At 39.5% G+C, this 15,349-nt stretch overlaps 1 protein-coding gene across 8 annotated transcripts in view; it reads left to right on the forward strand.

Annotated features, from left to right (window-relative positions):
- Positions 1 to 15,349, forward strand: part of AKAP9 (A-kinase anchoring protein 9) — a 164,533-nt gene that overhangs the window by 76,588 nt on the left and 72,596 nt on the right. For all 8 annotated transcript variants that reach the window (XM_043872888.1, XM_043872890.1, XM_043872891.1 and 5 more), the window contains 3 exons: positions 2,661 to 2,757; positions 3,757 to 3,849; positions 14,755 to 15,105. In XM_043872888.1, the coding sequence (XP_043728823.1) occupies positions 2,661 to 2,757; positions 3,757 to 3,849; positions 14,755 to 15,105 (541 nt within the window). The remainder of the gene's footprint in view (positions 1 to 2,660; positions 2,758 to 3,756; positions 3,850 to 14,754; positions 15,106 to 15,349) is intronic.

Genomic DNA, 15,349 nt, shown 5'->3' on the forward strand with positions numbered 1-15,349 from the left:
GATCTTAGTTTTCTGAATTGTGAGTTTTAAGCCAAGTTTTTCACTCTCTTCTTTCACCTTCATCAAGAGGCTCTTTAGTTCCTCTTCACTTTCTGCCACAAGGGTGGTGTCATCTGCATATCCGAGGTTATTGCTGTTTCTCCCGGCAGTCTTGATTCCAACTTGTGCTTCATCCAGCCTGGCATTTCACATGATGTACTCTGCATGTAAGTTAAATAAGCAGGGTAACAATACGCAGCCTTGAGGAACTCCTTTCCCAATTTGGAACCAGGCCATTGTTCCATGTCCAGTTTTAACTGTTGCTTCTTGGCCTGCATACAGGTTTCTCAGGAGGCAGGTAAGATGGTCCGGTATTCCCATCTCCTGAAGAATTTTCCACCATTTGTTGTGATCTACAGAGTCAAAGTCTTTGGCGTAATCAATAAAGCAGAATTAGATGTTTTTCTGGAATTCTCTTGCTTTTTCTGTGATCCATTGGATGTTGTCTGTTGGATCTCTGGTTCTTCTGCCTTTTCTAAATCCAACTTGAACATCTGGAAGTTCTCGGTTCACGTAGTGTTGAAGCCTGGCTTGGAGAATTTTGAGCATTACTTTGCTAGCGTGTGAGATGAGTGCAATTGTGCAGTAGTTTGAACATTCTTTGGCATTGCCTTTCTTTGGGATTGGAATGAAAACTGCCTTTTCCAGTCCTGTGACTGGAAAGAGACTTGGCTAAATGTTGTGGAGAAAACTTGAGATGTATGTAAAGTGACCCTTTACCTCAAGGGTCTTCCTTGATAGCTCAGATAGTAAAGAATCCCCCAGCGGTGCAGAAACCCCAGTTTGATTCCTGGGTCGGGAAGATCTCCTGGAGAAGGGATAGGTTACCCACTCTAGCATTCTTGGGCTTCCCTCGTGGTTCAGCTCGTAAAGAATCCGCCTGCAATGTGGAAAACCTGGGATCGATCCCTGGGTTGGAAAGATCCCCTGGAGAAGGGAACGGCTACCCACTCCAGTATTCTAACCTGGAGAATTCCATGAGTTGTATAGTCCCTGGGGTCAGAAAGAGTCAGACAGGACTGAGCAACTGATACTTCACTTCACTCACCTCAGGGGACTTCAGTCCAATCATTGAAATGATATTTATTCATAGAACAATAATTTCTAAAGTGATGGGGAATATAACATGATGATACAGCCAAAGTGCTGGAATGTAAAGCCATGAGTCTGTGGCATTTTTCAGTGCCCATTGCTGCACATTTCTTTTTTTTTTTTTTTGCACATTTCTGTAATGACGCTTTTTGCAGTGGCTCCAGGAGAAATGGAAATAAAGGGAATACTGTGAGATGTTGGGATGGAAGGAATCTTGGGAGCAAAACAGAGGAAAGATGACCTGTATTGTAGCTCGAGAATATGGAGGCTTATGATGTGTTAATATAAGTAAAGAAATCATGCAGGTGGAAGGTTAGGACCTTAATTATAAGATGGAAACAGTGAATTTGATTTTAGGTAGTCTGTGTTTTTGAATTTGGGATAAACATTTTCAAAGGCTATAAAGCCACAGAATTAAGTCATTGTGGACTCGGCAGCATTTTTTTTTCTTTTTTTAATTTGGGTCTCTATAGCTGGATAAATAATGTGGGGGATCTTTCATGGGCTGTGAAAATGAGACATGAAGCAAAGGATCAGAACAGTGTATGCAAGAAGATATGAAGAAACAGATGAAATGATAAAAAAAAGATAAACGAACCAGGAAATGGCAGAGAATAAAGACAAGAAAAATGACTTTTTATGATAATTTAACATGACTATAGAAGATATATAGGGAGTTCACAACAGAAGAAACTTTCGTGGCCAGCAGCACAAAGAATGCTACTTCTTCGTACATTCCCATTTGAAAGGATGTATAATCTCAAAAACAAAGACATACATCTTCTAAGAAAGTTTTAAAATCATTGAGAGTCTCTGTTGAAGTTTTGAGAAAATACTTAAATGGTATGATTATGGAATTAAATTAATGTAACATTTTCAAATTGGCATTACTTTAAATTTTAAAAATTAAAATTACAAGATTTTATCATGTAGAAATATCTATAGATGTATGCAGAGATAACATTTGTGAGATCTGTATTGTAGCATTATTTGTAGTAGTGAACATCTGGAGGTGACCCAATACAATACAGAATAAAGACATGAATACCAAAAGGCACATGAATACATGAAAAACAAATTTCAGAAGTAGTTGTGAATAAAACTACGAACGGTTCCCATTGTCACTATACCCCTATTCCTCTAGAGGTAGTCATTGTTACTTTGGATGTGTATTCTTCCAGACTTTTTTCACTCTGCATTTGTGTGTAAATTTTTAATAAAAATGAGGTTTTATAAACTTGCTTACTCAATAATAGCATAGGTAACTATTAAAAAATATCTCTACTTATAAACAGCTCCATGCCATACATTTGTAGTAGACTTTATAAAATGGCATAAAATTCAGGGATAATCTGTTAAATATTCACGTAATTCTGCTGCCTTACTTTTAAGTGAAAAAATTAGTAAAAAATAATGAGTTATGTTACAATACCCCACTGCTCCAATACATTTTATGCATGCTATAAATTTACTTATAGTAAAATTCACACACAACACTAATCCTTTCATCCTCTTTTATTTATATTTAGCTTCTCCATTGATTCAGTGATAATTACTGAGTCTGATGTACAGAAAACAACATACCCAACAAGTTGTCTAGAACAGAACTTTGGTGGCGGTACAGAGGTATTTTTAAACTGTTATGTACACTAATTGTATTTTTGTTACTATCATTTTAATGTCTGTGATTTAATAATTATCCAATAAATAGTTGCTGGAGTTAAGTATAGTAAAAATGAGAATAAAGATCCAGAGGAATATATAAAGTGAAGAAATTTGATATACTGGAATGGGTTGCTGTTGCCTCCTCCAGAGGATCTTCCCCACCCAGGGATTGAACCCGAGCCTCTGCATTGGCAGGCTGGTTTTTACCATTAGTGCCACTTTGTAAGCCTGATGTGCTTTCACAGCTTAGGAAAAACACAGAAAAGTTAAAATTGAGAGGTTTTATTTCCCCCTAAATATATTATGGTTTAAAATTTGTCTTGTTTTATATAACATGGGCTGTATAGTGAGTTAATTTCAGTGCCCTGAACTTTACAAGAAATTAGTTTCAAAAAAAGAGAAACAGCTTTTCTTCCTACCATGAGAAGTTGAACTAGACTATCTCTAGAGTTTTCTTTAGGAATTCTCAAAATTCAATACGCCTAGGGCTAGGACATTGGATAAGGCTTTTTTCAGCACAGGCCATACAGGATAGAAAAGTCCCTCATCTTTTCCAGTATATCTCATCTAGCCAAACCACCTTTTGCCTCTTCTCAACACTGTGTATATTCCCAACTTGTGGCCACTTTTCCCAAACATAACTGTAAAACCCTGGGCTTCATTCAGTAAATTTTTAGTTCTTAAGTAGTATCTTTTCTTCCCCCACTCTAGAACTGTACATTAGTAATTGTTAGCGTGCTTCTCAGTTTGCATTTTAGTTAACTTCACAATAGTAAGTACAGTTAATTTAGTAGAATTATATAGTAGAATTTATTCACTAGAACTATTGCTTTTAATTGAGCAACAATTTATTTACTTATTAAAGCTTTTAAGAAACTTTCTAAAGAAATCTTTTGAGAAAAGTTTAAAAATAAGTGTATAATTAGTACAAATCAATGTCATATTTGCTTTTTAATTTAGTACTCTGGTGAATTTGGAGTGAAAAGGGAAACAAGCGTGGTTAAGTTGCTGGAGAAACAGTACCAGGAACGGTTAGAAGAAGAAGTGGCTAAGGTAAGTACAGTGTATTTGAAAGATAATACTGTTGTCTGTGTTCCCTTTGAGCCTTCAAAAAATACTGATTTTATTGACGATAAAGCACTGGTTTTTGTTGTAAATTTTACACTTAGCTCTTTTAAGTTGTCAGATACTGTAACTATCCACCGTTGCCTTAGAATGGAATGTTCTGTGAATTTTCCTATGAGGAAAGCATTCTTCTCTTGATGTAGAATAGCAGTTAGAAACTTGTCAGAGTTATAAATTTGTTACCTTGTAAGTAGTACCATAGGAAGGAGTTTGGCCTTCCTGAAAGGTGGAGGATGTGATAGGACATGAGAAAGAATATGCTTGGTCTTTTATATTAATACATTAGTTTTACCTGCCTCCTCCCAGAGAAGTAGTACATGTGTGCGTGCTCAGTCGCTCAGGGGTGTCTGACTCTTTGTGACCCCATGGACTGCTAGTCTCCTGGCAGTCTCCTCTGTCCATGGAATTTTCCAGGCAGGAATAGTGAAATGGGTTGCCATTGCCTCCTCCAGGAGATCTCCCAACCCAGGGATCAAACTCACATCTCTGTGTCTCCTCTATTACCAGGCATATTCTTTACCACTGAGCCATCTGGAAAGTCTGTTTCCTGAAATATGGGGATTATTTAGGGATTGATAGAAGCTTGTACCCAACTTCATTCTTTCATCCTTCTCCTGAGGGAAAAAGGCTGCTCTAGTCCACAGGAAAGAGAGCCTTGGGCTTGCAAATCTTGGTGGAGGGAATTTTCACCTGCAGGCAGAATGTATGACTGAAGATAATCACTCTCCTGCTTACCACAAAGTAATGGATTCTGGAAAACCTTGGCTCAGAAACGCATTTGGACCCCAGAAAGGAGGTCAAGTGTGGTCTCCTGTAAGTGTGGGGTTCTTCCTCTGAGAGCCCAAGGGGAGCTGCGACTGTGTCTTTCCTGAGCTTGACCTGGGGGATGCATGGAGTCCAGGGGGCCACGAGGCTTCCTCCAGGTGCCTCTTCAGGGGGCTTGCAGCCTTCTTGCTTCTGCACCACTGACCTAGGAGGTAGAAACTGTCACCTTCCCCTGCTTAGGGAACTGCTGAACTTAGGGTGCTGGATCTGAGTGCAGAGTAACCAACAAATAAAAAGACAGGTGACTGTGATGTTTATGACTAGAGATGCTTTTAGCTGCCGTGCCCAGAACTGTTCTCGTAAACTCCTGAGTAACACGTGTACTACCTCCTATGCCATTATGATTGCATTTCTTTGTCTCTGAATTCTCTTTTAAAATGCATGTTCATAATTGGGTTCTTATTTTGGAATAGTTGGATTCTGAGTTTGTCTTGCTTGTTTTTTATAGTATTTGAACTGTTCTGGTATAACAGTCCTACTGGAGTATATGCATTTTAGTGGAAGAGGAAGGGTAGAATTTATAGGAAATGCATAAAAAATTAGATTAAACGTAAATTAGACGAGGCGGTCAATACGCAAGGAAGTATTGGGTCATAAGGACCTACGCACTTCCATATTTGAATCGAATGACTTTGTTCAAAGTGAGCAGTGAGGCACCAGGACTCCTCTGGCAGACCAGTGGTTAAGACTTCTCCTTCCAGTGCAGGGGGTGGGGGGGCGGGTTCAGGTTCAATCCCTGGTCAGGGAGCTTGTGTCTCATAAGCCTTGTGGCCAAACAGACAAACAACAGTGTAACAGATTCAATAAAGACTTTTTAAATGGCCCATGTCAAAAAAACCTTTAAAAAAAAAGTGAAACACCATCACTTTTTTTTTTCCATCTATTTTTATTAGTTGGAGGCTAATTACTTGACAATATTGTAGTGGTTTTTGCCATACATTGACATGGATCAGCCATGGATTTACATGTGTTCCCCATCCCGATCCCCCCTCCCGCCTCCCTCCCCATCCGATCCCTCTGGGTCTTCCCAGTGCACCAGCCCTGAGCACTTGTCTCATGCATCCAACCTGGGCTGGTGATCTCTTTCACCCTTGATAGTATACTTGTTTCAATGCTGTTCTCTCAGAACATCCCACCCTCGCCTTCGCCCACAGAGTCCCAAAGTCTGTTCTGAGCATCTGTGTCTCTTTTTCTGTTTTGCATATAGGGTTATCGTTACCATCTTTTAAAATTCCATATATATGCGTTAGTATACTGTATTGGTCTTTATCTTTCTGGCTTACTTCACTCTGTATAATGGGCTCCAGTTTCATCCATCTCATTAGAACTGATTCAAATGAATTCTTTTTAATGGCTGAGTAATATTCCATTGTGTATATGTACCATAGCTCCTTATCCATTCTTCTGCTGATGGGCATCTAGGTTGCTTCCATGTCCTGGCTATTATAAACAGTGCTGCGATGAACATTGGGCACCATCACTTTTATACAGCTCTCACTATCTAGTTCTTTTAGAGAGTTGCAGGGCTTTCTCTTTTACTTATCTCTTACATAAACTTCTCAAGTGAAATGTTTGTAGCAGGGCGTCCTAGTATAGTAGTTAAGAATATGAGGCTTGGGATAGGATTAGATTTGCAGTCTTAGGAAAATTACTTAACTATTCAGTCTCAGTTCCCCCTATGCAAAAGAGGGGAATAATAGAAGTAATAGTAATTCTTGTGAAGATTCAATGAACTAATACATAAAAGGCTCCTATTTTGATTTATATTGTTCAGTTGCTCAAAAGTGCCTGACTCTGCTATCCCGTGGACTAGCACACCAAGCTTCCCCGTCCTTCACCATCTCCTGGAGTTTGCTTAAACTCATGTGATGCCATCCAACCATCTCATCCTTTGTTGTCCCCTTTTCCTCCTACCTTCAGTCTTTCCCAGCATCAGGGTCTTTTCCCGTGAGTCAGCTCTTCGCATCATGTGGCCAAAGTATTGGAGCTTCACCCTCAGCATCAATCCTTCCAATGACTATTCAGGATTGATTTCCTTTAGGGTTGACTGGTTTGATATCCTTGCAGTCCAACAGACTCTCAAGAGTCTTCTGCAATTCCAACAGTTCAAAAGCATCTATTCTTTGGTGCCCAGCCTTCTTTATGGTCCAACTGTCACATCCATACATGACCACTGGAAAAACCATAGCTTCAACTATATGGACCTTTGTTGGCAAGTAATGTCTCTGCTTTTTAATATGCTGTCTTGGTTTGTCATAGTTTTTCTTCCAAGGAGTAAGCGTCTTTTAATTTCATGGCTGCAGTCACCATCTGCAGTGATTTTGGAGCCCAAGAAAATAAAGTCTGTCACTGTTTTCATTGTTTCCCCATCTATTTGCCATGAAGTGATGGGACTGGATGCCATAAGACACTTAGAAGATAATAAAGACTCATAAATGACATCTTTTAAAGTAGCCTTACTACTGTGTTAATGGTGATGATATAAATATGTTTTGTGAAGCATCATTCATCAAACATATAGCAGATCGCTAGAGTACAGGTCAGTGAAGACCATTCCAGAGGCAGCCAAGGTATTGAGCTGGCCAAAAAGTTTATTCAGTTTTTCCATAGCATCTTACAGAAAAACCCAAATGAACTTTTTGGGCAACCCAATACTGTGATCCAAGAGACAACACTTGATGGCCCAGATTGATCCTAGAATAGTATATGAAAAGTGAAAGTTGCTCAGTGGTGTCCTATACTTTGGGACTCAATGAACTGTAGCCTGCCAGGCTCCTCTGTCTGTGGAATTCTCCTGGCAGGAATACTGGAGTGGGTAACCATTCTCTTCTCCAGGGGATCTTCCTGACCTAGGGAGCAAACCCATGTCTTTAGCATTGCTGGCAGATTCTTTACTATCTGAGCCACCAGTGAAGCCCCAGAATAGGACAGATTGTTTATATTAGTCACCAGAACAGATGGGGTTATGCGCGATCCTATAAGAAGTTAGAAAAATATTGAGAAACATTGTTTTAAAAGCACAGAGTATATAGAAGAAACCAGCAGAGTTAGTGATTGCTAACATGGATAACATTAGATTGAACCTGTGATTTGCATATGTACTATTTTTTTTTTTTCTTTTCAGTGGGTTTTGTCATACATTGATATGAATCAGCCATAGATTTACACGTATTCCCCATCCCGATCCCCCCTCCCACCTCCCTCCCCATCCGATTCCTCTGGTTCTTCCCAGTGCACCAGGCCGGAGCACTTGTCTCATGCATCCCACCTGGGCTGGTGATCTGTTTCACCATAGATAATATACATGCTGTTCTTTCGAAACATCCCACCCTCACCTTCTCCCACAGAGTCCAAAATTCTGTTCTGTACATCTGTGTCTCTTTTTCTGTTTTGCATATAGGGTTATCGTTACCATCTTTCTAAATTCCATATATATGTGTTAGTATGCTGTGATGTTCTTTATCTTTCTGGCTTACTTCACTCTGAATAATGGGCTCCAGTTTCATCCATCTCATTAGAACTGGTTCAAATGAATTCTTTTTAACGGCTGAGTAATATTCCATGGTGTATATGTACCACAGCTTCCTTATCCATTCATCTGCTGATGGGCATCTAGGTTGCTTCCATGTCCTGGCTATTATAAACAGTGCTGCGATGAACATTGGGGTGCACGTGTCTCTTTCAGATCTGGTTTCCTCAGTGTGTATGCCCAGAAGTGGTATTGCTGGGTCATATGGCAGTTCTATTTCCAGTTTTTTAAGAAATCTCCACACTGTTTTCCATAGCGGCTGTACTAGTTTGCATTCCCACCAACAGTGTAAGAGGGTTCCCTTTTCTCCACACCCTCTCCAGCATTTATTGCTTGTAGACTTTTGGATAGTAGCCATCCTGACTGGCGTGTAATGGTACCTCATTGTGGTTTTGATTTGCATTTCTCTGATGCAAATGAGTGATATTGAGCATCTTTTCATGTGTTTGTTAGCCATCTGTATGTCTTCTTTGGAGAAATGTCTGTTTAGTTCTTTGGCCCATTTTTTGATTGGGTCATTTATTTTTCTGGAATTGAGCTTCAGGAGTTGCTTGTATATTTTTGAGATTAATCCTTTGTCTGTTTCTTCATTTGCTATTATTTTCTCCCAATCTGAGGGCTGTCTTTTCACCTTACTTATAGTTTCCTTTGTTGTGCAAAAGCTTTTAAGTTTCATTAGGTCCCATTTGTTTAGTTTTGCTTTTATTTCCAATATTCTGGGAGGTGGGTCATAGAGGATCTTGCTGTGATTTATGTCGGAGAGTGTTTTGCCTATGTTCTCCTCTAGGAGTTTTCTAGTTTCTGGTCTTACATTTAGATCTTTAATCCATTTTGAGTTTATTTTTGTGTATGGTGTTAGAAAGTGTTCTAGTTTCACTAAAGAAACAAAAGACCTATACATAGAAAACTATAAAACACTGATGAAAGAAATCAAAGAGGACACAAACAGATGGAGAAACATACCATGCTCATGGATTGGAAGAATCAATATTGTTAAAATGGCTATACTGCCCAAAGCAATCTATAGATTCAATGCAATCCCTATCAAGCTACCAACGGTATTTTTCACAGAACTAGAACAAATAATTTCACAATTTGTATGGAAATACAAAAAACCTTGAATAGCCAAAGTAATCTTGAGAAAGAAGAATGGAACTGGAGGAATCAACCTGCCTGACTTCAGACTATACTACAAAGCCACAGTCATCAAGACAGTATGGTACTGGCACAAAGACAGAAATATAGATCAATGGAACAGAATAGAAAGCCCAGAGATAAATCCATGAACCTATGGACACCTTATCTTTGACAAAGGAGGCAAGGATATACAATGGAAAAAAGACAAACTCTTTAACAAGTGGTGCTGGGAAAGCTGGTCAACCACTTGTAAAAGAATGAAACTAGAACACTTTCTAACAGCGTATGTACTATTGAAAAAATAGACATTCATTAGCATTTCATTTCACTGCCAAGCAGTATTCTGAGTGCAGAGTGTAGCAGAGGAAAAATAGATGAAATCATTGCTCCTGTAGACCTCATGCCTGTTGTTGTTTAGTCACTAAGTCATGTCCAACTCTTTCGTGTCCCCATGGACTCTAGCCCGCTAGGCTTCTCTGCCCATGGGCTTTCCCAGGTAAGAATGCTGGAGTGGGTAGCCATTTCCTTCTCCAGGGGATCTTCCCAACCCAGGGATTGAACCCACGAGTCCTGTACTGGCAGACGGATTCTTTACTAATGAGCCGCCTGTGAAGCCACGACCTTTTATCTAGTTGGTGCAAGTAGACAATGTACAAGAGTAATAGATACTCTGAAGAGAAAAACAAACCAGGATAATAAGACTAGAAGATTCCATGGGGGGTGAGGTGGTTTTATTGTATGTAGGTAATGTGAAGAAAGCTGAGCGCCGAAAAATTGATGCTTTTAAACTGTGGTGTTGGAGAAGACTCTTGAGAGTCCCTTGGACTGCAAGGAGATCCAACCACTCTATCCTAAAGGAGATCAGTCCTGGGTGTTCATTGGGAGGACTGATGTTGAAGCTGAAACTCCAATACTTTGGCCACCTGATATGAAGAGTTGACTCATTGGAAAAGACCCTGATGCTGGGAGGGACTGGGGGCAGGAGGAGAAGGGGACGACAGAGGATGAGATGGCTGGATGACATCACCAACTCGATGGACCTGAGTTTGAGTAAACTCTGGAAGTTGGTGATGGACAGGGAGGCCAGGAGTGCTGATTCATGGGGTCACAAGGAGTCAGACACGACCGAGAGACTGAACTGAACTGAATCACAGAAGACCTCACTTTTGAACTGTCATGATGGGAGAGTCCAGATGAAAGGGGGAGAGTAAATCATGAAGAGAATAGATTGAGCACCTTTTAAGAAAGTAGGATGCAAGAGAGAGAGTCAGCAGTTTTCCAGTGGATGTCTCTAAGAGGTGTCCAAGGAGAATTGGCAAGAGTTTGAAAACCACCTGCCCAACTGCCAGCATTGCTGAGTTGGAGGATGGTTTGATTCAGTCCTGCTACCTTTGTATTCATGGGTTCCATTTGGAGAAATATTGTGAAACCCTGGTACAGATTTATTTCCTTAGCAGATGTAACTGCATACAGGAAGAGGAAATACATGGAAAGAGGGGCAAGGACTTCCTCTTCCAGGGAAGATAGTACTGCAGGTAATTTTATCTAAGCAGCTGGAAGAATGGAGTTGCTGTTTACTTAGGTGTTAGATGTAGGATGAAAACAAATACAAAGGAGTAGTTTTTGAAGAGGAGTGGGTGACTTACGTATTCAAATTTTGATCCATTAAATGAAAAACAGTCATTAAATGTGTAAATATAAATGATGAGAAATGATTGGATATATAAATCTAGAGTTCAGGAACTAAGATACAACTCGACATGGAAATATGGTAGTATCTAGAGCCATGTTTTTCAAACTGTGATATTAGAACTTCTTTTTAAGGCATGAAATTAAATTTGGTTTGGTACAGGATTTTGATATTAATGGAAACATTCAATTATATTAAACACATAGACAAACAAGAACTTGTGTGTGCTTTGGTTCGCAGTATAAAATGTTTTATTTTTGTTGTTGTATGTGTATGTTTACCATGGTTTCAGTAAGAAATATTGAAAAATATTAATATAGGAGTGTAAATAGAGTAGGGGCTGGAAACTGAGCCCAGAAAATGCCATTGTTTGAGGTCAGAGAGATGAGGAAGAGCAAAGGAAATGAAGAATTGGTAAATTAAATGTGGAAATGACAAAAGATTGCATCAGAGAAGCCAATGATGAAAGTTTATTGCTGAGAATGTATTAAACTTTGTCAAACGTTTCTGATAAAGTCTTGAAAGGTTGAAACTACAAGTTAACCATTGGATTTTACAGTGTGCAGCCATCAGTGACTTTCACAAGAACACATTTGATGGATGGTAGAGACAAACTCTTGGCAACCCACTCCGGTATTCTTGCATGGAGAATTCCATGGACAGAGGAGCCTGGTGGGCTGCTGTCCATGGGGTCACACAGAGTCGGACACGACTGAGCGACTTGGCATGCATGCATGCATTGGAGAAGGAAATGGCGACCACTCCGGTATTCTTGCCTGGAGAATTCCATGGACAGAGGAGCCTGGTGGGCTGCTGTCCATGGGGTCGCACAGAGTCGGACACGACTGAAGCGACTTAGCAGCAGCAGCAGCACCAGAGACAAACTCTGATCAGATTTGATTTGAGAGAGTGTGAAGGAGCAGAATGAAGAAATGAATAATTTTGAGTTGTTTTTAAAGAGGAGGAGAGAAGTACAGTGCTAACTAAAGAGTGATGTAGGGAATCGAGTGGTAGATTGTTGTTGCTGTTTTGTTTTTGTTTAAGATGAAAGATACCACATCGTGTTTCTATGCTGATAGAAGCAGTTGAGGAGAGAAAGAAAAAAATTGCTGATTTAAAAAGGCAGGGGACTAGTTGCTGGAGCAGTGCCCTTGAGTAGATGAGAAGAGTTGCAGATCCCTTGAAAAGCTGCCATTAGATCGAAGCATGGTAGTTTTAATTCATTGAAACAGGAAGGAAGGTAAGAATATTTGACTCATGATTCAGGTACGTTTTCAGATGCAGTATTTAGAGACTGTGGAAGTTCTTTTCTGATTACTTCTATTTTTCTCAGTAAAATAAAAAGCGAACTCAGCACCTGAAATGAGAAAGGAAGTGATGATGTTGGAGCTTTAAGGAGAAAGCAAAGGGCTAAGAGAAGGAATAAGAAATGGAAAAGACACGGGAAATTGAGTAGAATCGCCCGGTATTACTAAGGGCTCACTTCAAGGATAGTGGTTATGATGTTAAAGTAAGACCAGTCAGCTTGTTTTTTCATTTTTATCCTCAGTTAAGTTCAGCTGCACAGACACAGACTAGGCAGAGTTAATTGTAAACACAGGTGGAATTTGGTTAGATGGTATGGTGGTGAATAGAAAGGAGAGAATTACAAGGTAGTTAGTCTAAGCTTGGTTTTTATGTTTGCTTGCTTGTTTGTTTGTTTAGTTTCCAAAACAAACGGTTCTTTTAATTATTTGTTATTCATTTCTAATCTAAATGTGTATACAAAAGAAAGTGATCTTTATAATGACCAATTTTTTAAAAATTTCATTTGTGACTTAACATCTGGTCAGATTTTTGTTTGAGCACCAAAGAACTGATTCTTTTGAAAACTGGTAAAAAAAAAAAAAGAAAAGAAAACTGGTGTTGGAGGAGACTCTTGAGAGTCCCTTTTACTGCATGGAGATCAAACCAGTCAATCCTAAAGGAATCAGTCCTGAATATTCATTGGAAGGACTGATGCTGAAGCTGAAGCTCCAATACTTTGGCCACGTGATGCAAAGAGCTGACTCATTCTAAAAGACCCTGATGCTGAGAAAGATTGAAGACAGAAGGAGAAGGGGACAACAGAGGATGAGGTGGTTAGATAGCGTCACCAACTGAGTGAACATAAATTTCAGCAAACGCCAAGAGATGGTGGAGGACAGAGGAGCCTGGTGTTCTGTAGTCCATGGAGTTGCAAATAGTCAGACATGACTTAGTGCCTGAACAACAATAGATGGTTCTCAGAGGCTTAGACTTCTCAGAGCCAAGGCTGCTGGTCACAATTTCTAGGTACCTATGGTGGGTGGAACTAACATAAGCAGGAATTAAGGATCATAGTTGAAGTGGAAAGTGAAATAGATTAGATTGAATTGTATCATCATGTTTACCAATGATGCCGAAAGCTCAGCTTCTCTGTATACCAGTAATAAATCAAATCTCAGAGACAAAGTTTTGGGTGAAATAGAAGAGGATAGCTTTATTGCTTTGCCAGGCAATGGGAGACAGAGCAGGCTCCTGTCCTCAAAAGCCATGTGTCCCAACCTGGGAGGATTTGATGCGGAGTTTTATAGCAGTGGGGCTTCCCAGGTGGCGCAGTGGTGAAGGGCCCGCCTGCCAGTGCAGGAGGTGCTGTTTATAGCAGCGGTCTCAGGGGCGGGGCTTCTGACAAGAGGGGGGTATGAGCTGGGCTTGCACTCCCTTCCTCTCTTCTCAGGTGGTGGGTCTTCTCATCTTGAAGAGCTTCTCTGGCCCCAGTAACCAGCCTGAGCTTGTTTCTTGGCTGCTCCTTCCTTGGCTAACAACTGTTCGAATCTGCCCTTTGGAACTCAGGGAAGGTCATGGAGTCTGGAGTTTGGCCTACAGGAAATGGGGACCAAAAAAGGCTTCCATGCCCAGGAGCCCCACAGGGTCTCGCTCAGTTTCACTAATCACACGAACCTAGTGCTGTACTTCTGGGAATTTACTGCAAGGAAATTGGAAAGGATATGTGTATGATATGGTTAAAGAGATTTCATCACAGTGGTGTTTAAAATAGCCTGAAGGATGAATCAATCTGAATGTCCAGCATAGATAGTTGATTAAGTACATTTATAGTACATCTGTATAATATGAAACTTTAAACCCATTTAAAATTATATAGAAATGTATTTCTTGACTTGAAAAGATATTTACTATAGTTAGGAAAACAGGTTATAGTATTAGAATATGACTAAGAAAAATATTTGTCTATATCTGTTTATATCCTTCAGTTCAGTTCATCTAAATGTAAAGAAGAGGAAGATTTGGAAATGTATTTACTAAAGTGTTAATAGTGATTTGTCTTGGAGGAGGGAAATACAAGGGCTTTTATTTCCTTTTTAATTTCTGTATCAAACATTTACTGCTGTTATAGTAAGAGAATTTTTTATAATTATTGATTTTAAAAAGGCAGGCAGTAAAACGCTTTGATATTAGATTCATTATAAAACGGAGAATCTTTATCTTCTTATCACTTTATGCTAAGATTTCTTTTAGTTTAAAAGCATGAGGTCATCTTTTTTACTAAAACTTGCTTTTGTAATTCCTGCTAGTATTTACAGATCTAATCCTTTCTTAAACTGAATCCTTTTTGATTACCTTATTTCTTCAGGTCATTGTGTCAATGAGTATAGCATTTGCTCAGCAAACTGAACTGTCCAGAATATCTGGGGAAAAAGAAGATGCTCCATCATCAGAAGCATCTACTCTCTGTCATCAAGAGCATTACTTAAATGAAATGAAATTATCACAAGGTCAGAGTGGTTTTCAGACTTTTGAGGCAACAGATAGGAAATTTAAAGAAGAATTTAAACCACTTAGTAAGGAGTTAGGAGAAGATGGAAAGGAAGTTCTGTTACCAAGCAAGGATCATCTCGACGATATACTAGAATCAAAGGACCATGAACTGACTATTTCAGAAGAAATGTTCTCCAAAGATAGAACATTTATGGTCAGAGAATCTGTAAGTACACGTCCTTGAGTATAAAATATATTTAAAAAATGGTGACTTTTCTGAATATAAAAATATTAACAGTAATGTTGTTTAATGGAGAAGATAAGTATTCGATTCAGTCTTGACCTGTGACTTTTAAAGTGAAAGTGAAGTTGTTCAGTCATGTCCAACTCTTTGGGACCCCATGGACTGTAGCCTACCAGGTTCCACCGTCCATGGGATTTTCCAGGCAAGAATACTGGAGTGGGTTGCC

This window comes from Cervus elaphus, chromosome 18 (genome assembly GCF_910594005.1).
Source record: "Cervus elaphus chromosome 18, mCerEla1.1, whole genome shotgun sequence".
Classification (NCBI taxonomy): Eukaryota; Metazoa; Chordata; class Mammalia; order Artiodactyla; family Cervidae; genus Cervus; species Cervus elaphus.